The following is an 18,147-nucleotide window of genomic DNA, read 5'->3' as shown; positions in this document are numbered from 1 at the left end:
TCGGGGTGTGACTTTTAGAATTACGATGAATCACATTCCTTTAGAACACAGTTATCTTCAGTTTTTATGAGCTTTCCAAAATCAGTTCTGCCTTCCTCATCTTTCTGAAGTGACTTGTCACTCTTCTGGTGCAGATGGTTCACTGGTCGCTCTTCTACCTCTCCTCAAGGTGTGTGAGCTGGTGAGGAAACACCGATTTATCCTGCTACACGCAACTCTAAGCTCAGATTGCAAGGTTCTGCACACATAATCCTTTACAATACCTTAACTTTTTCACTGGTGGATAACGATGGGTGTCGGTGCGGGCTCTTGAGGTCAATGGCCAGACCTACCTTTGGAACAAACAGGCTGTGTGCGTGTTGCAAAGCACACTGAAGAGCAGCTCGCCTCCCCAGGAGCGTAATGAGGCAGGATGACTGCCTTTGCCACCCTCTTATGCCTCGAAGCCTTCGAGCACTGCAGGGTGCGTTGCTCCCTTGTGTTTCCTCACAGGGCAGGGCCTCTGAAGGGAGGTCACAGCAATGCCGGGGCTGGACAAACATCAGCAATCTCTCACTCTTGCTAACAGCTTCCTCACCTCTGCTGTGTGCAGGTCACGGTGTCGGGCCAGCGCATGCAGCCACCACGGTAAGCACAAGCCTGGTTTTCATGCTGTGCCCTTCTCTTTTTCTCTAGGACTCATCCAGGGAGAGTTGGCGCAAGGCAAAGCTGGGACCTCCTGTTAGTGGCCAGGCCTTGGTGATGAGAAAACACTCGTTCTGGTATGGATACATCCCTCTTACACAGATTTGGGTGTTTCCCATCTGCCCTTTGGAGGCAGCAGTGGCCACAGCTACAGGGAGGAATGGCTCCCTGCAAGCAGGCTGACCACCAAGCACAGCAAAGGCAGTGCAACCAGCAGAGCTGCTTTTGGTTTTCTTAAGACAATTTATTATTTCAATTTTATATAAAAACCTTACAATCAACACTAGACAACTGCTGGCTTCCCAGCCCACATTAGACCCTTTTCCCATGATAAAAAATACAAACAAGCTAAAACAGAATTCAGAATTTCAGTGAAGCCGGTTTGATTTCCGAAAGCGCCTTTCATTGCACAATAATTACACCTGGCATGACACAGCAGGAAATCATCATAATCTGGGATACAGAAAAATAGAAATCTGCCTGTATGTACTGTATCAAATATAAATCCCCCATGTATAGCGCATGACGGCGCATCTTTGGTCTGCATTTATGCATCACCTCACCCCGCTCCAGCAGAGGCACGGTGCCAGGGCTGCCCCGCTTCTCCAGCAACAGCTTTGTAAGCTGAGCACAGTGGCAGGTTGGTGGTTGTGTCTGGGTAGGGAGCACGAGGTACTTTGGAGAGCGTCAGAGAAATCCTATTTCCCCTGTAGCAAAGGGAGGGAGGCAGTGGGAGCCTGTGCCTGCTGGGGAAAGAGGAGCTGACCCTGGTCCACGCAGCCAGGATGGGTAAGGGGCTGGATAGCTCCATGCCCTGCCTGGAGCTGAAGGGGGCAAAAAATAAGGAAGATCCCCAAAAAAAAGCCCTCCCTAGCCCTGGTGACCCTGCAATTCCCCTGCGCCGACTGAGGGGGACGTGGACATCAGGGTGAGGAGTGTTGGAGGCAAAAACCAACATCAGTCCAGTGGGGTGAAATGAGGCAAGCTGCCTAGGCTGGGCGGCTGGCAGCCGGGCCAGGGGTCCTAGTCATCCTCCTCCCCACCGCCGTACAGGTCTGCCAGCTTCTTGAAGCGGTTGCCCCACTCGTTGAGGTAGTCGTAGTCCTGGTCACGGTCGGAGGAGGAGGAGTTGAGGGAACTGAGTGAGGTGGCCTCAGAGCCGCTGCCCTCATAGTCGAACACCAGCAGGGAGTCATAGGGGGGAGCTGTGGGGTCTGTGTCAGCTGCCTTCAGGTTCTGGGTGAGGAGAGAAGAGGGGTCAGTGCCCATATCCCCTGGGCTGGGGGTACCCCAATGGTGCTGGCATGGATCAGTGTCTTCAACCCCCAAGTCCTGCCTGGAGCACCGCATGGGGCTGGTGCTCACCTCATCGATGAAGTTCCCAATCTCATCGGGGTTTGCAGGACGAGGCCGGTACTGAGGGGCAGCCATCAGTGGGGGGGCCACATCATTGCGGATCACCTCAGGGCGGGCATCCAGGCCCCGGTGCAGCTGACTCAGGTCATAGTCCTGTGTAGGGATGGAGGAGGGAGAACATGAGGAGACAATGCTCAAGGGATACCATAGGCACCATTATGGGAAGGACCAAAGGTGTCACAGGGAGCCAGCAGGGCCAGCCCGGCAGTCATCCCACCTGGTCCTCTTCTCCACCACCCTCCTCGTCATAGTGGTAGACATTGTCCCGCATGTCATCCTCAGGTGGGAGCAGCGGCTCCTTCACCACCTTCCTTCTCCTGGCGAAGAGCAGCAGCAGCAGCAGCAGAACTGCGAGCAGAGGGCACCACATCAGCATGGCAGGGTGAGCGTGAGCTGTCCCCATCCCCATCCTGTCCCCATCCCACAGTACTCACTGAGCAGTGCCAGGATTCCACCTAGGATGCCCAGGATGGCAGGGACGCCCAGCCCGCTGGCGATATATGCTCGCCGCTCGCAGTTCTTGGCTGGCCCTTCGCAGTCACAGACCTGAGCTTTGACCTGTGTCACCTGCGACTTGCTTTGGCCATCAGTCAGCTTCAGATAGATGCTGTACTCCCCCGGCTCCAGCTCCTTCATCAGCTTCAGCACCAGCTGGTCTGGCAGCAGAGAGAGCAGATGGGCTCAGAGGTGCACCCTCGCTCCTTGGTTTGGGGACACTCTTGGCACTAGTGCAGTCCCCCACCACAAAGGGCAACACCAGCTGTGCTTGGGAGGGAGCACAGAAAGCCAAGGGGGCCTGGCATGGGCCCTTGCTCATCGTCACCCTGCCACCCCACACCGAGAGCAGATGGCCAGGCCAGAGCAGGCAGCACCTACCTTGTCCTTTTGGTGTGACAGTCCAGTTGGTGCCAGAGCCGTGCTCCAGCGCTGCCTCAAAAGGGTAGGTGTTGGGCGGCAGGTCCTTGTCAATGATGGTCAGGGTCTGATCCTCAGGCTGTCGGTTGCAGACATCGAAGAGCCGGGGCTCCGGCATGGGACCATTGTCGTTCACGTCCTGGAGAAGGAGGAGGAGCGTCCCCGTGCCAGTGGCATCCGGTGACCCTGCAGTGGTAACCTGGGGGTTAGTGTGGCACCTGGGGAGGTGGTCCTAGCCCAGTCCCTGCCCCAGGAACTGTGGTAGGACACAGGTGGGTGGCAGCAGCCCCTTCCCAAAGGGCAAGGCAGGCTGCTCCTCACCATTGTCCACAGCCAGGACGATGGCCTTGTAGGTGCTGTTAATGGCGTGCACCGACTCCCGGTCCAGCGGCTGGGCTGCAGTGACGATGCCATTCTCAGGGTCGATGGCAAGCCACCCCGCAGGGTCACTGCCCATGCGGTACCTAGGGCAAGAAGGGGACAATGGGGAGGATGCTGTGAAGGGGAGGAAGGGGTGCATGGCACAGTGGGTACAGTGCAGCCTCTCGGGCACTGCAGCACGGCTCCTGCCACCAACTTTCCTATACTCACGTGATTTTCTGTCTCTGATCCTTATCAGGGTCCTGGGCCGTGTAGGAGGTGACCTCGTGCCCCACCGGCAGGTCCTCCATCACCTCCACCCTCTTGACAGGGGGCACAAAGACAGGGGCTTCATTCACATCCCCAACCGTCACCAGGACTGTGGCAGAGGAGAGTGGCAGGGACACGGTGAAGGGGACGGCGTTTTCCACTGTCACCACGAGGTTGTACTGGCTCCTGGTCTCGTAATCCAGGCCCTGGTGGGGAGCAGCAGCAGAGAGGAGCTGGGCAGCGCTGACAAAGAGGCAGGTGGCATTGAGGTGGCTGCACGACAGCACAACCCACCTTGGCTGTTTTCAGGATGCCATCGTTGGTTCTGGGGTCGGTGGTGATGCTGAATTCGCCATCCTGGTTCCCAGTCTTGATCTTGTAGACAGCTTGCCAGGCTGGAGAGCCTGGCATGTCCCGGTCCGTCACATGCAGCCGTGTCACCACCACCCCCACCTCATTCTCATTCACCGTTCCCTGGTACTGCAAAAGAGGCAATGGGGAGGGTCAGCCCCATGGTCCCAGACCCCCTGAGGAAAATGGACTTGTATCAAGACGGCCCAGGGAGGGCAGTGGCTCATGGGAGCCAGCTCAGGTACCATGGTGGGGTCAAAGACAGGAGCATTGTCATTGGCATCTGTGACTTCCACGATGGCGGTGGCAGTGTTGGTCAAGCCATTGCCCTCCTGGTCTGCAGCCTGGATGATCAGCGTGTAGTTGGGAGTAGTCTGCAAGCCAAAATCACCATGGTTAGGGCAGGGATGGGGTCTGGTACGTCCCCGTCTTCCAGGGGCATTGGCTACTGCTCTTCCACCCTTCTCCAGCCACCACGTTCACCGCCAACACAGACACTTGTTGATGTCCCCTCTGCCCACCCAAAGGGCTGGCAGTCCACCACTCCTGGGGCTCAGCAGAGACAGGGACACCTGTAACATCCCTACTGCAGATCCCAATGAGCTTCTGGGGCTGCAGACACCCCTAGAGCAGGGGACAGTGCCCTAGGGATGGCAAGTCCCCAGAACAGCCAGACCCAGGATTTCCAGCACACCCAAGTCCCTGCAGCAAGTCCTATCACTGAGCTGCTGCACTGTCCCCTGGGATGCAGCAAGGGTTCTTACCTCCCGGTCCAGCCCTGTGCCAATGACACTGATGATGCCCCTCTCTGGGTCAATGGTGAACATCTGCTGCGCACTCTTGGGCTCCTCGCTGAGGATGGAGTAGCCAATGATGCCGTTGTTCACATTGATCGCATCATCTGCATCCGTGGCGTTCACGGTCATCACAGATGTGCCTGGACACAGGGACAAGCAGGAGAGAGATTATTCATGGCACAAAAGCCAGTGGATATCATTACATGGTCCCACAGCCACGGGGTCACCATCTTGCCAGCCCCCACGTACCTGGCTTTGCGTTCTCCTCGATGTAGCCAATGAAGACTTGCTTGGTGAAGACGGGCCGGTTGTCGTTCTGGTCCGTCACGGTGATGATGATCTCCATGGGGTCCTCCACAGGCTGCCCGTTGGCTGACACGGCATGGGAGAAGAGCTGCGAGGGCACCGTCAGCTGCGCGCGGCCCCGGGACCGTCCCGTCCACCCCATCCTGGCCCCCCACTCACGATGTATTTGTCGATCTCCTCCCGGTCCAGCGGCTTCGTCACTTCCAGCCACCCCGTCTCCCGCTCAATGGTGAAGACCCCCACGGGGGGGGTGTCCGCCCCCTGCCCCGTGATGCTGTAGAAAACCTTGGTCTCCCTGTCCTTGTTGGATTTGATCTGGTGGCGAGGCAGAGCGCGTTTAGAGGGGTCCCGGCACCACGGGCCCCCCCTCCGCACCCTGTGCCCCATCCCTACGGGGCCACGTACCTGCACCAGCTTCTTGGGGAAGGGCCCCCGCTCGTTCTCGGGGCAGTTGATGGGAGGGATGACCCAGTCCCTCTTCTGCCGACGGAGCCCGTGCCTGGGCTTGGGGAAGGTCAGCACATCGGTTGCAGTGTCCTGTGGGGAGAGTGTCTAAGCTCTGTGCCAGCACCTTGCCAAGCCCCTGCATGCTCTGCTCTGGGGAGAGGGCCTTTGCTGACCCCAAGAGAGGGGGGGCACTTTACCTCTCGCTGCTCCCGGTCATGGTGGCGATGGTGCTGGTGCCACCGCCTGTGCAGGGTCACTCTGGCTGAGTGCTTCTTGCCTGTAGCATCCCATGTGTGGACAGAGAAACTGATCTCCTGCCGCCGGAGCTGCAGGGGCCGGGTGGCAGAGACGACGCCGTCCCTGCTCACCTTGAAGCGTGTGTCGTCTGAGAGGTAGGGGGCACGCCGCTGCTCGCCGCAGTCCCCAAAGCTCACTGCGGACAGGGAGAGCGGGTGGGCATGGGGCTCCTGATGCTGCCCCGGGGAGCTGCTGAGGGCAGGGGCAGAGCCAGAGGGCACATGATAGTGTGAGACAGGCACACGCTACACAGCCACGGCACAGAGACCCGGGGGGACCGTGGGGCAGCAGGCGTGGCAGGGGTGTATTGTGCTGCATGTTCTGCCAGCATCCTGTCCTGGGCATGTCGTGTGGCACAGTACGTGGGGCATCCCCGCTATGGGTGCAGCACGACTGGCTGTACCATTGGATCCCTGCCAGCCCATGACAACAGGCAGATGGCATGCAGGACAGAGCGCCCCTACCTATAGCACCGTGCACTGCACATCCCCACGCTTCACTCATCTATGCCATGTGGCACGACCCCATGCATGGTGCATCCCTGCGGTGCAGCATGTCCCCGGTGTGGCATGCCACCCATGCTGTGCCCTGAGCTGCTGCTACCTCTTCTTTTCAAATAAAATCGGGGGCAGCACCCACTCGCTCGCAGTGACACCCAGTGCCCTGAAACCCAGCACCCCGGCACCCATCACCCTGGCACCCATCACTCCAGCAGCAGGGCTCTAGGGGCTGCCAGCGGTGACCCACAGGATTCTGCAGATGGGTGAGTTACGGTGCCTCAGTGCCTGGGGACACATAAGGGTCCCTGGGCCCCGCATGGCCATGGACCATGGCCACGTGTCTGCAGCAGGGACAGCTCAGACTGCAACCACCTGCATGAGGGGGACATTAATCTGTGCGGCAGGAAGGTGCCAGCCCCAGTGCACCAGTGGCACAGAGCAGCAGCGGAGGCACCCAACCTGCCCAGACACCCTTTGGTGCCTCCAACACCTCTGATGGGGGTCCCCAGGGACAGCAGCACCCACCACAGTCCAAGGCAGGCACTGTCCTGACATCACCAGCTTAGCACCCTGTTCGGGCACAGTACAGACCAGGACCAGTACATGGGGTCTGCAGCGAGTCCATGGGGAGGTTCTGGCCACGCCTGGGCCATCAGCAGTATCACATGAGCTGGGGCCTTGCTGCTGGAGCTCCTGAACAAACACCCTTTGTCTGGGAGAGGGTTTGTTTGAGCCAGCAGCAAGGACCAGAGCCCCCACTGGTGCGGCCACAATCGGCCCCGGTGTGACCCACACCACGCAGAGACGGAGGTGGGGTGGGACACGGCGCAGCACGCCCGAGCGCAGCACGAGGCCAGCTCGAGGGCTTACATCAGCCCACATGGAGCCGGGAAATCAGAGTTGGGATGGAGGCGGGTGGGGAGTGATCACTGAGCCCTGGGCTGGGGGCTGAGCCACACGGTGCCCCCAACCCAGCCTACGAGGACTGGGTGCTGCCAGCCCAGCCTGGCCCCATGGCAGGACCCCCGGCAAAGGCTGTGGGACCGGTGCTGCCGGCTAGGCAGGAACGTGCCGGGGCAGGCCGGGTGCTGCCGCAGCACAGGTTGTTGGCAGCACGGGGGGAGGAACCCCAGCACCCATGGGTGCAGGCACAGGGCTTGGTGCCTGTGAGCTGCGCCGTGCTGTGTGGGAGCAGTGAATGCTCAGCCTCGAGCCCCACATTGGGAGCAATGAGTTCTCAGTGCTCAGCCCTGCACCAGGTGGGTGCAGTGAGTTCTGTGTGCTCAGCACCCGCTCCCCCTCTTCCCACTTCCCACCCGGACACGTACAACCTGTTTTTCCAGCTCTTCAGTTGAAGGAAACCTGTCCTCAGCCCTTCCCTCCCCGGGGCCCCCTCTCCTCGTTGGGAATGGTGGGGAGAGTGGTGAGGAGAGCTGGGAGGGGTGCTTCAGGGGGATCCCCCCTTCCAAGTCCCCTAGGTGGGACAGCCAAGCCCCGTGCTGACCAGGACAGGAGGATGAGACCCCACCGAGGATGGGGAGCAGTGCAGTCCCCACCCCACCCCACGTCCCACAGCATGTCACCAGGGCTGGGCACAGCCTGACTCACCCTTTGCACAAGCGCTGACGGGGAGGGAGCCGACAGCGGGGGGGGGGGCTCACGTCACCCGGCGGGAGCTGGGGTGAAGGTGCTAGCACCCACTGACGTCACCCCAGTTTCACCCTGACTTCAGACTTTCGAGGGTCTCCCACCTGGGGCTGACATGGGAACGTCCCAGCCCCACCATGTGGCTGCCCCAGAGACCCCCTTCCCCACCCATCAAATACAGCCATAGGGTCCCCATCGGCCCCCGCGCAGATGTTTGCTTCCCCAGCCCAAGCCTGTCCAGACCTGTTGGAGTGAAAACACCGAAACACCACGCTCAACTCATCAAGCTAATTACAGGCCGCCTCATCGGCTGCCCTCACAGCAGCCAGACTCTGGAGTTCTGCATGGCGTGTGGGGTGGCATTGCTAAGCTCCCACCATGCCTCCCACCATGGCCAGGCATTACCCAGCTGGACCATGGCCCATCCAGGCAGACATCCCCTTCGCTCCTCCCACACTCTCTGTCTCCAGCCAGGACCTAAAACTGGAAGTTCTGAGATGGGGAATTTCCAGCAGGTCCTGGCTTCTAGAGACCAGCCCTGACGCCAAGGCCATGGGGCTGCCCGTCACCCTGGTACCGGGCACAGGCTGCTTGAGCTTCGTTAATGATCAGTCACAAAGCTAACAAAAGGCAATTCCGGCTGTGTGGGGCAGGGTTCAGCTCCTGGCTGCACACTGCAACCAAGCAAAGCCCTTCTGGAACCAGGGGTGCGTTTGGAAGCCCCCGAAACCATTCATAAGCACAGATAGTGATGGCCCGAACACTGCTCTTGGAGCCTGCAACCCCCATCCACTGCGCAGCCCCCCGGCACTCATGGATCGGGGCTGGGGATGTGCAGGATACACAAGGTGGGTCCCCAACACCCGCTTCCCCTGGCACGCATTTCCCTGGCGCCTCCCTGCATGCCGAGCGCCAGCAGCACCGGGCTTAGTGCGTTCACCCCATGAGCCCCGGGACTCCGCGGCCGAGGCAGGACGGGCGCCGTCGAGGCCCCACGTCCCGGCTGCCGGCACCGACAGGTCTGCACCGCCTGAGTCAGCGCCGGCGCACCCCGGGGAGAGGCCCCCGCGGACCCCGCCGTGGCGGCGGCGGTGGCAGCACCGGCACCGCGGGCCCTCGCACGGGCACACACACAGCCGCGGCTCCGTCCCGGTGCTATGTGCTGCGGTGTGCAGCAAGCCTGTCCCCGCCGTCCGTGGCACCGTCCCCATAGCGCCGTCCCGATACCCACTCACGGAGCCAGGCAGTGAGTGTCCCCATTGTCACCGCCGCACTCCCCGGGCACACTTCTTACCCCATTGCCAACCCCCTACGACGGACCCAGCGCGCCCCAAGGCTCCAACCCCGTCCCCACAGCCACCCCTGTGCTACGCACCCAGCCCGTCCCCTCAGCCCCCGCCTTACCTCGCCCCAGCGCCCGTCCCGCCGCCACTCTGTCCCTCGGCACGGTGAGGGCAAAGGTGCCCGCGGTGAAGCCGGGCTCGCAGGCCGGTGCCCGCTCGCACAGCCGGTGGCCAACCTGCCCGGAGAGAGCCGTCAGGTCCGGACAGGGTCCCGCCGCCCCGGGCAGGGTCCCACGGTCCCGTTCCTCACCTGGAGCAGGAGCAGGAGGAAACAGACTGGGGCCGCGCAGCCCCCCCGCCGCCCCATAGCTGGGTGCCGCTGCGGTGCCGGAGCGACAGATGCGTCCACTGCAGAGCCGCAGGTGAATCCGGTCCTGCCGCTCACTGCCCGCCTTTGCCCCCACACAACGACGGGGAACCGCCCCGACCCGCCCCGTCCCGTCCCGTCCCGAGGGAGGCGGTGCCGTCCGCCCCCGGCACCCCAGAGCCTCCGCCCCAGCTGCGCAGTCGACGGGAGCACCGCGGGTGCCAGTCCAGGGCCGTGGTCGGGCGGGACGGGCAGGATGCCCATGGGACCCCTACCAGCCCCTGTGCCCCCCCGTACGGCAGCAAAGGCCTTGGTCCCACCGATCAGTGCAGTTATTCCCTGTAGCCCAGTGGCCAGCAAAGTCAGGGTTCCACCAGGGCAGCGAGGCCAGGAGAGTGACAAAGAGATGTTGGAGTGAGTCCAGAGGAGGCCACGGAGGTGCTGTGAGGGCTGGAGCAGCTCTGCTCTGGAGCCAGGCTGAGAGAGCTGGGCTGGGGCAGCCTGGAGAAGAGAAGGCTCCTGAAGGGGAGACCTGAGAGCAGCTCCAGTGCCTAAAGGGGCTGCAGGAAACCTGGAGAGGGGCTTGGGACAAGGGATGTAGGGACAGGCCAAGGGGAATGGCTTTAACCTGCCCGAGGGGAGACTGAGCTGAGCTCTTAGGCAGAAGCTCTTCCCTGTGAGGGTGCTGAGGCGCTGGCACAGGGTGCCCAGAGAAGCTGTGGCTGCCCCATCCCTGGCAGTGTTCAAGGCCAGGTTGGACACAGGGGCTTGGAGCAAGCTGCTCCAGTGGAAGGGGTCCCTGCCCATAGCAGGGGTTGGAGCTGGAGGAGCTTTAGGGTCCCTGCAAACACAAACCAGGCTGTGACTGTGATTTGGCACTGTGGATGCTCAGTGCCATCAGTGCTGCTGCCACAGGCATGGGGTGCCCTGCCTGCACTCACCTGCACAAACACTGCACCCTGTGGGGAAAAGGTGTTGGGGGAACCCCCTGTGTGGGAGGGACCATGGGCAAAGCCCCTCCACCACGGGTAACACTGCAGCCGTGCCTGAGGGTACCGTGCTGGGGCTGGGAGCAGCCAGACACTGCTGTGGGGAGAGGAATGGGGCTGGGAGGCTGCAGTGGGGCTAGGTCAGCAGCATCCCCAGGGCACAAAGGCAGGCAGAGGCTGTAGCATCTAAAAAAACCACCACATCCTTTATTAAAAGTTACACCAGTACCCGCTCACCTCGTCCGTATCATCACACTACTTTTATTTCATACATTTACAAAAAAATAACCCATACAGGAGAGGAAGGTGAAGGGGCTGCCACTGAGGCAGGGGCACAGCAGGAGGGGGCAGCCCCAAGGCACAAGGGCAATGGTAAGGCATGGGGTGGGGGGGGCAGTAGGGGTCCTAGTCATCCTCCTCCCCTCCGCCGTACAGGTCTGCCAGCTTCTTGAAGCGGTTGCCCCACTCGTTGAGGTAGTCGTAGTCCTGGTCACGGTCGGAGGAGGAGGAGTTGAGGGAACTGAGTGAGGTGGCCTCAGAGCCGCTGCCCTCATAGTCGAACACCAGCAGGGAGTCATAGGGGGGAGCTGTGGGGTCTGTGTCAGCTGCCTTCAGGTTCTGGGTGAGGAGAGAAGAGGGGTCAGTGCCCATATCCCCTGGGCTGGGGGTACCCCGATGGTGCCAAACCACTTCATCATCCCCCCCTCGCACAGGTCCCAGGGCTGGGGCTCACCTCGTCGATGAAGGTGCCGATGTCGTCGGGGTTGGCAGGACGGGGCCGGTACTGGGGGGCTGGCAGAAGAGTGGGGGCCACGTCATTGCGGAGCAGCACCTCAGGGCGGGCGTCCAGGCCCCGGTGCAGCTGCCGCAGGTCATAGTCCTGTGGGGACACAAACAGGATGGAGAGGGACAGGAGAGGGTCAGGCTGCCTGCACTGACACCGGTCCCCCCTGTCTGCCCCCAGCACACACACCTGATCCTCCTCCCCGCCGCCCTCCTCCCCATAGTAGAAGATGTTGTCCCGTGTGTCGTCCTCAGGCAGCAGCAGCGGCTCCTTCACCACCTTCCTCCTCCTCACGAAGAGCAGCAGCAGCAGCAGGATGACTGGAAGGGAGCAGCAGAGTCAGTGGGGACATCTCCCCCCCACACCCTATGGTAGGTGCAGCCCCGCAGCCCCCCCAAACTCACGCAGCAAGGCCAGGAGAGCGCCCAGGGCAGCCAGGACAAAGGGCAGGCTGGTGGCAGCCTGTGTTCTCTGGGGGCAGCTCTGCGTCGGCCCCTCGCAGTCGCAGACCCGCGCAGTGACCACGGTGAGCTGGGCTTTGCCCGGCTGGTCGAGCAGCCGCAGGTACACGCTGTAGACATCCGGCTGCAGCGGTGCCACCAGCAGCAGGGTGACCGTGTCACCTGCGTGGAGATGGGTGTCTCATGGGGGGACACACCGGTCGCAGCACAGCCTGCCCCTCACCGAGCACCCCCCTGGCGTTACCTTCATCACCGACCGCCACGTCCCAGCTGTCCCCGGAGCCGTGGATGAGCTCGGCGCGAAAGGGGCCGGTGTTGGGGGGCAGGTCCCTGTCGGTGACGGTGAGCACGTGCGGTTGGGGGCTGCGGTTGCAGACGGTGATGTCCCGGGGCTCAGCCTCGGGGCCGTTGTCGTTCACGTCAAGCAGGGTGAGGAGCAAGGTGCCCGTGCCCGTGGCAGGTGGGGAGCCTGTGGCGAGGAGCAACGCTGGAGGGGGGGGATCCCCAATACTGGCACCCTCACAGGGATGGGGATGCCCTGAACAACAGTGGGGACAGGCAGCCCCCAGCACAGCTCCATGCCGGAGCCAGGATGCCTGGTGATGGCAGCATGTGTCCCTCACGAGGAGGAGGGAGAACAAGGGCCCCTTTCACAGCCTCACCATCGTCCACGGCCAGCAGCACAGCAGTGTAGGTGCTGTTCTTGACAAAGGGGGACTCGCGGTCTAGGTGGCCCTGTGCCGTCACGAGGCCGGTCTCGGGGTGCACTGCCAGCCAGCCCGCGGGGTCGTGCCCCACCAGGTACCTGAGGGGCAGAGGGGAGCTGGTGCCACTGCAGGGGACAGCGGGGACCCCTCTAGACCCTGACCCCAACCCCGGCCCCGCTCACTTGATCCTCTGCCCCTGCGCCTTGTCAGGGTCCTGAGCCGTGCAGGAGGCGAGGGTCTGCCCTGGTGGCACATCCTCTGGCACCCGTGCGAGCTGCACCGGCGGCTCGAACACAGGAGCCTCATTGACATCCTCCACATTGACCATCACCGTGGCGGTGGCCACTGGCAGCTTCACTGCGAAGGGGCCCTCATTGGTCACGGCCACGTGGAGCACAAACTGTTTCTTGGCCTCGTAATCCAGACCCTGTGAGAGAAGAGAGGCCGGGCAGTTCCCTGCTGCGGGCAGCAATGGGGGACATGGGGACACAAGCACACACCTTGGCAGTGCGCAGGATGCCCTCGTTGCTGGCGGGGTCGGTGGTGATGGCAAAGGCACCTCCCTCGTTGCCACGCAGGATGGAGTATACGGCTCGCCACGCCGCCGTGCCCGGCTCATCCAGATCAGTGGTCACCAGACGGACCACCTCCTGCCCGGCCTCATTCTCCGGCACAGCCGCCTCGTACTGCAGGTCAGGGGTAGCGTCAGTGCCACAGAGCGGTGGGCACCGAGACAGTGCTCCCATGAGGGGTATGGGCCCGATGTTACCATTTTGGGGTCGAACTCAGGGGCATTGTCATTGACATCCGCGATCTCGATCACCGCCAGTGCCGTCGTGGTCAGCCCCTCGCCGTCCAGGTCGGCCGCCTGCACGGTCAGGGTGTACTCCCGCACACGCTGCAGTGGGTGGACAGATGGACAGACACTGTGAGCCCTGCCTGGGGCTGGGGCTGCCCGCCCTGTGGTGCTGCAGAGCTCACCTCCCGGTCCAGGCCGCTGGCGATGACTCTCAGGGTGCCGGTGGCCCGGTTGACAGTGAACATGTGGGGATGGGGCTCCCGCGGCTCCTGGCTGAGGATGGAGTAGGCAATGACACCGTTGTAGGTCTCCACTGCATCGTCCGCATCTGTGGCGGTCACCTGCATCACGGAGGTGCCTGGGAACAAGGGTGTTGAGTGAGTGGGATGAGTGATGGGTCTAAACTGAAACAGGGGAAGTTCAGGTTGGATACAAGGCAGAAGCTCTTCCCTGTGAGGGTGCTGAGGCGCTGGCACAGGGTGCCCAGAGAAGCTGTGGCTGCCCCATCCCTGGTGGTGTTCAAGGCCAGGCTGAACAGAGCCTTGGGGGACACGGTCTAGTGTGAGGCATCCCTGCCCACGTCAGCGGTTGGAACTGGGTGATCTTAAGGTCCTTCCTACCCACACCTTTCTGTGATTCTATGATGGTGCCAGAGCATTCCCCACGGGATGTGGCTGGCAGGAGGCAGAGCTTCCCCACGGCACAGGATCCCTACCTGGCAAAGCACCTTCCAGCACCGAGCCCCTGAAGACCTCCTGAGTGAACTGGGGCTTGTTGTCGTTCTGGTCCGTCACCGTGACAATGATCTCCATTGGCTCCTCCACTGGTTTGCCGTTCTCAGACACAGCATGGGAGAAGAGCTGTGGGCAGTGGGGTGAGTGCAGGGAGCAGCGTGGCCCCAGACCCCCAGCATCCCCCGGCAGGGACCTACGTGGTACTTGTCGATGTGCTCCCGGTCCAGCGGCTGCGTCACCTTCATCCAGCCCGACTCCTTCTCTATGGTGAAGATGCCCTCGGGGGGGGCATCCGCCCCCTGCCCCGTGATGCTGTAGAAGATCTTGGTGTCTCTGTCCCGGTTGGATTTGATCTTCGAGGAGATGTGAGGAGGCTCAGTACCCCCCACCCTCGCTGCCAGCCCCGATGTAGCTGTGATGGACCCCTCCCTAGCACCCAGAAGCCCTCTATACCTGAACCAGCTTTTTGGGGAAGGGGCCCCTCTCATTCTCAGGAACCTTGATGGGGGGGATCACCCAGTCCCTCTTCTGCCTCCTGGGAGCACTGCGAGCCCCGAGGAACTGCAAGATGGAGGGAGGAAGATGAAGGTGCATTCAGATGGGGGGGCAGAGGGTGGGGGACAGCCAGGCATTACCTGGGGCGAGCGCCTGTTCCACACGGGAACTGCAGCAGGGTCTGACTGGACGGCAGCATCCCGGGGGGGAGCAGTGAGCACCCTGCCCACCCCCAGCAGCTGCATGGGGCCCCTGTCCTCCTGCGCCCCAACATCAGCTTCCTTGGTCCCGTACGGCCCCACGCAGCCTCCACAGCTCGCTGGAAGAGAGCAGGGGTCACGGTGGCCGGGGGGGGGGGGGGAAGCCTGTCCCTCAGCCCCAGGACCCCGTGTGTCCCCCCCAGCATCCGCCGTGCTCCCCCCAGCCCCCCGAAGCGGATCAGCCGGATCAGGCAGGGGATGCCGGGAGCGCGGCGCAGGTTTCGGTGAGGTTTCGGCTTTGTTTTGTAGATGACGGGAAATTCCTGGGCAGGCAGAGCCCTGCCCAGCTCCCCCCCCCCCACCCTGTGTCACCCCCTCGGGGCTCCCAGCCCTCCATGGCCAGGAACAAGGGGCACAGCTCGCCCCCAACCACCCCATTTCCTCCCCCCCCCCCCCATCAGGCTGCATCCCCAGTGCTGGATACAGCCCAGCACCTGCACCGAGGCCGGAGGCAGGATTAGGGGATTAGCAGAGCTAAACCAGCTCCGGAGGCTGAGCGGCTGGGAGGGGATGGAGAGCAGGGCGGGGGGGGGGGGGGCTGAGGGGCAAGGAGAGCTGTGCCCCACGGCTGCCCCACACCGGGGCGAGGAGCGAGCCCCGGGGACACGGTGGGGCCCCTCGCTCCCACGCGGTGTCCAGCAGCCGTGCCCGGAGGGCAGCGCTCTGGGCTCCTCCCTGACGCGACGGCTGCCATAATGGGGCAGGAAGGGCCACAGACACCCCGGGCAGCGGGACTGGGGTATGAGGAGCCCCGGTCCCCCAGTTATGACAGAGGTTGGTGCCACAGAGGGGTCGGGGCCTGCAGCCTTGTTCCTGCCCCCCTCGGGGGTCTGGACCTCACCGTGCGCTCGGGGTCCCTTCATGCAGAGCCCGCATGGCACCGTGTCCCCCCTACATAGTAGTGGAGCCGGACGGCCGGTGCCTGGGGCACGTCCTGCCCACAGAGGGGTTTCACCAAGGTGCAGCGGGACCCCAGCCCCTGCCCCATCCCAGCCCCGCTCCCGGCAGGAGCTTGGCTGAAGGGAGCGGGATGCGGTGTCCACGCCAGGAGAAGGTCAGGGCCAATCCCTCCCTGGCACGGCGGGAGCAGTTACCGCCAGGGAGGGCTTTAAGTGCTCCGCAGCCATTAGGCGAGGAGGACTTTGAGTGCTCCGCTGGCTCCGATCGCGGTTCCAGAGCAGCCCCGCTCCCCCGGGATGCTGAAGCGGCCAAACAGGCCCAGGCAACACGCCAAAGGCCGGCGGCTCTGAGCCCCTGCCCAGCCTCGGGCCGGCCGGACCCTGCAGGCCACGGTGCCCACTCCTGCCCGCGGACGCAGACGGGCGGCCCCGGGGCACCCATCCTCATCGCCAACCCGGCGCCGGGCGCTCACCCTGCGGGGACCCGGCCCTGCCCGGTGGGTGCCCCGCAGCTGCAGCAGAAGGGCCAGCGCTGGCATCAGCCGCGGTGGGGCCAGACGCGCTGATGGGGCACCGCCAGCCCCACGGCTCGGCCCCGCACCACGGGGACCCCCGGCGGTCCCACACCCTGCGCAGCACCGATACTCTCCCGAGAAGCAGCGACCCCGTAGCCTGGGGCTCGCAGCCGGCCCCAGTGCCGGCCTCACAAGCCGAGGGCCCTGCGGGACCGACACAGCAGCGAGGTGGGGCCCCGCTGCACCCCCGCCCCTACGCGGCCCGAACCCGGGCCTCGAAGTCCCGATCCCGGCCCCGCTGCCGCTCATCCCGGGGTCCAGGTGGAGCCGTGCCCCGACGGCGCCGCTTACCTGGTGCCTGGAGCTGCCCGCGGCGCAGCCCCGGGGGGACGCACGGCGGGGCCGCCGGCAGGAGCGGCGGGAGGAGGAAGAGGAGGATGATGAAGAGCGGGCAGAGCCCGGAGCACGGCTCCCGCATGGCCCGTCCGCTGCAGCCGCCGCCGCCGCTCCGATCTCCGCCCACCGCGTCCCGCCCCGCCCGCTGCAACGCGCCCGTCCAGGTGAGGCGGCGGCCGCGCAGGTACCGCCCCGCCCGGCCCCGGCCGCCCCCCCCCGTGCACCCCTCCCCGGTGCCTCTGTGCCCCCCATCGCCGCTGTGCCCCGGAACCTCCGCCAGCCCCGCAGGCACCGCCCCGGCATCCCGGTACCTTCCAGCTACCGCCGAGCGCTCCCGTTACCTCCCCGGTACCCCCGGGCACTGTCGGCCGCTGGCCCCGCAAATCCCCCCGGCCCCAGTGCGGCCCGGGCTGCAGCTCTTGGGACCCCCCCCCCCCCCCCCCGGAACCTCGGCACCCTGCGGCGGGGTCTCCCCCACTCTGCGGGGGGATCAGGGTGCTTACCCCGCCGCTGCGGGGGTCCCGTCGGGCACGCGCTGCAGCGTTGTCCTCTCCCCTCACCTCGGGGTGCCTCGAGCACCGCCTCGGGTTGGGTCCGAGGGTCCAGAGGCGTCCTCAGCACCCTGCGAGGGGGCTCAGAACCTCGGGCGCTTTTGGGTGCCAGGGGTGAAGTGGGATCCCGATGGAACCATGTGTGCAGCCATGTGTGCGCTGGCAGCCCCTAGAGCCCTGCTGCTGGAGTGCTGGGTGCCAGGGTGATGGGTGCCGGGGTGCTGGGTTTCAGGGTACTGGGTGTCACTGCGAGCGAGTGGGTGCTGCCCCCGATTTTATTTGAAAAGAAGAGGTAGCAGCAGCTCAGGGCACAGCATGGGTGACATGCCACACCGGGGACATGCTGCACCGCAGGGATGCACCATGCATGGGGTCGTGCCACATGGCATAGATGAGTGAAGCGTGGGGATGTGCAGTGCACGGTGCTATAGGTAGGGGCGCTCTGTCCTGCATGCCATCTGCCTGTTGTCATGGGCTGGCAGGGATCCAATGGTACAGCCAGTCGTGCTGCACCCATAGCGGGGATGCCCCACGTACTGTGCCACACGACATGCCCAGGACAGGATGCTGGCAGAACATGCAGCACAATACACCCCTGCCACGCCTGCTGCCCCACGGTCCCCCCGGGTCTCTGTGCCGTGGCTGTGTAGCGTGTGCCTGTCTCACACTATCATGTGCCCTCTGGCTCTGCCCCTGCCCTCAGCAGCTCCCCGGGGCAGCATCAGGAGCCCCATGCCCACCCGCTCTCCCTGTCCGCAGTGAGCTTTGGGGACTGCGGCGAGCAGCGGCGTGCCCCCTACCTCTCAGACGACACACGCTTCAAGGTGAGCAGGGACGGCGTCGTCTCTGCCACCCGGCCCCTGCAGCTCCGGCGGCAGGAGATCAGTTTCTCTGTCCACACATGGGATGCTACAGGC

At 63.7% G+C, this 18,147-nt stretch overlaps 2 protein-coding genes across 3 annotated transcripts; both read right to left on the bottom strand.

Annotated features, from left to right (window-relative positions):
- Nucleotides 1-907: 907 nt before the first annotated feature.
- LOC134160717 (cadherin-1-like) lies at nt 908-9,759 on the bottom strand. 2 transcript variants are annotated; one of them, XM_062612983.1, is made up of 16 exons: nt 9,584-9,727; nt 9,395-9,509; nt 5,744-5,979; nt 5,505-5,636; nt 5,259-5,414; nt 5,043-5,187; nt 4,761-4,933; nt 4,242-4,370; nt 3,940-4,125; nt 3,607-3,851; nt 3,337-3,479; nt 2,977-3,201; nt 2,535-2,756; nt 2,318-2,448; nt 2,050-2,193; nt 908-1,920 (listed from the first exon to the last, which is right to left on the bottom strand). In XM_062612983.1, the coding sequence occupies exons 1-16, from the start codon at nt 9,638-9,640 to the stop codon at nt 1,708-1,710; spliced, it is 2,652 nt and encodes an 883-aa protein (XP_062468967.1). In that variant the 5' UTR covers nt 9,641-9,727; the 3' UTR covers nt 908-1,707. The 2 variants fall into 2 exon arrangements, with proteins under 2 accessions (XP_062468967.1, XP_062468968.1); XM_062612984.1 differs by lacking the exon at nt 5,259-5,414 and having other exon boundaries at nt 9,584-9,759.
- A 1,057-nt stretch (nt 9,760-10,816) lies between these two features.
- LOC134160718 (B-cadherin-like) lies at nt 10,817-16,892 on the bottom strand. Its single transcript, XM_062612985.1, is given in 15 exon segments — nt 10,817-11,247; nt 11,363-11,509; nt 11,603-11,733; nt 11,818-12,036; nt 12,119-12,343; nt 12,537-12,679; nt 12,764-13,020; nt 13,022-13,267; nt 13,351-13,479; nt 13,563-13,738; nt 14,096-14,240; nt 14,312-14,467; nt 14,568-14,675; nt 14,750-14,928; nt 16,635-16,892. Coding segments are annotated over 15 exon segments (2,601 nt in total). The 5' UTR covers nt 16,762-16,892; the 3' UTR covers nt 10,817-11,034.
- Between the last annotated feature and the right edge of the window lie 1,255 nt (nt 16,893-18,147).

The sequence above is a fragment of the Pezoporus occidentalis genome, unplaced genomic scaffold (assembly GCF_034315485.1).
Source record: "Pezoporus occidentalis ecotype Australia unplaced genomic scaffold, CSIRO_AGI_Poc_V1 ctg163, whole genome shotgun sequence".
In the NCBI taxonomy this organism is placed as follows: Eukaryota; Metazoa; Chordata; class Aves; order Psittaciformes; family Psittacidae; genus Pezoporus; species Pezoporus occidentalis.
Note: the sequence above shows the minus strand (reverse complement) of the source record. Positions and strands in the feature narration are given on the sequence as shown.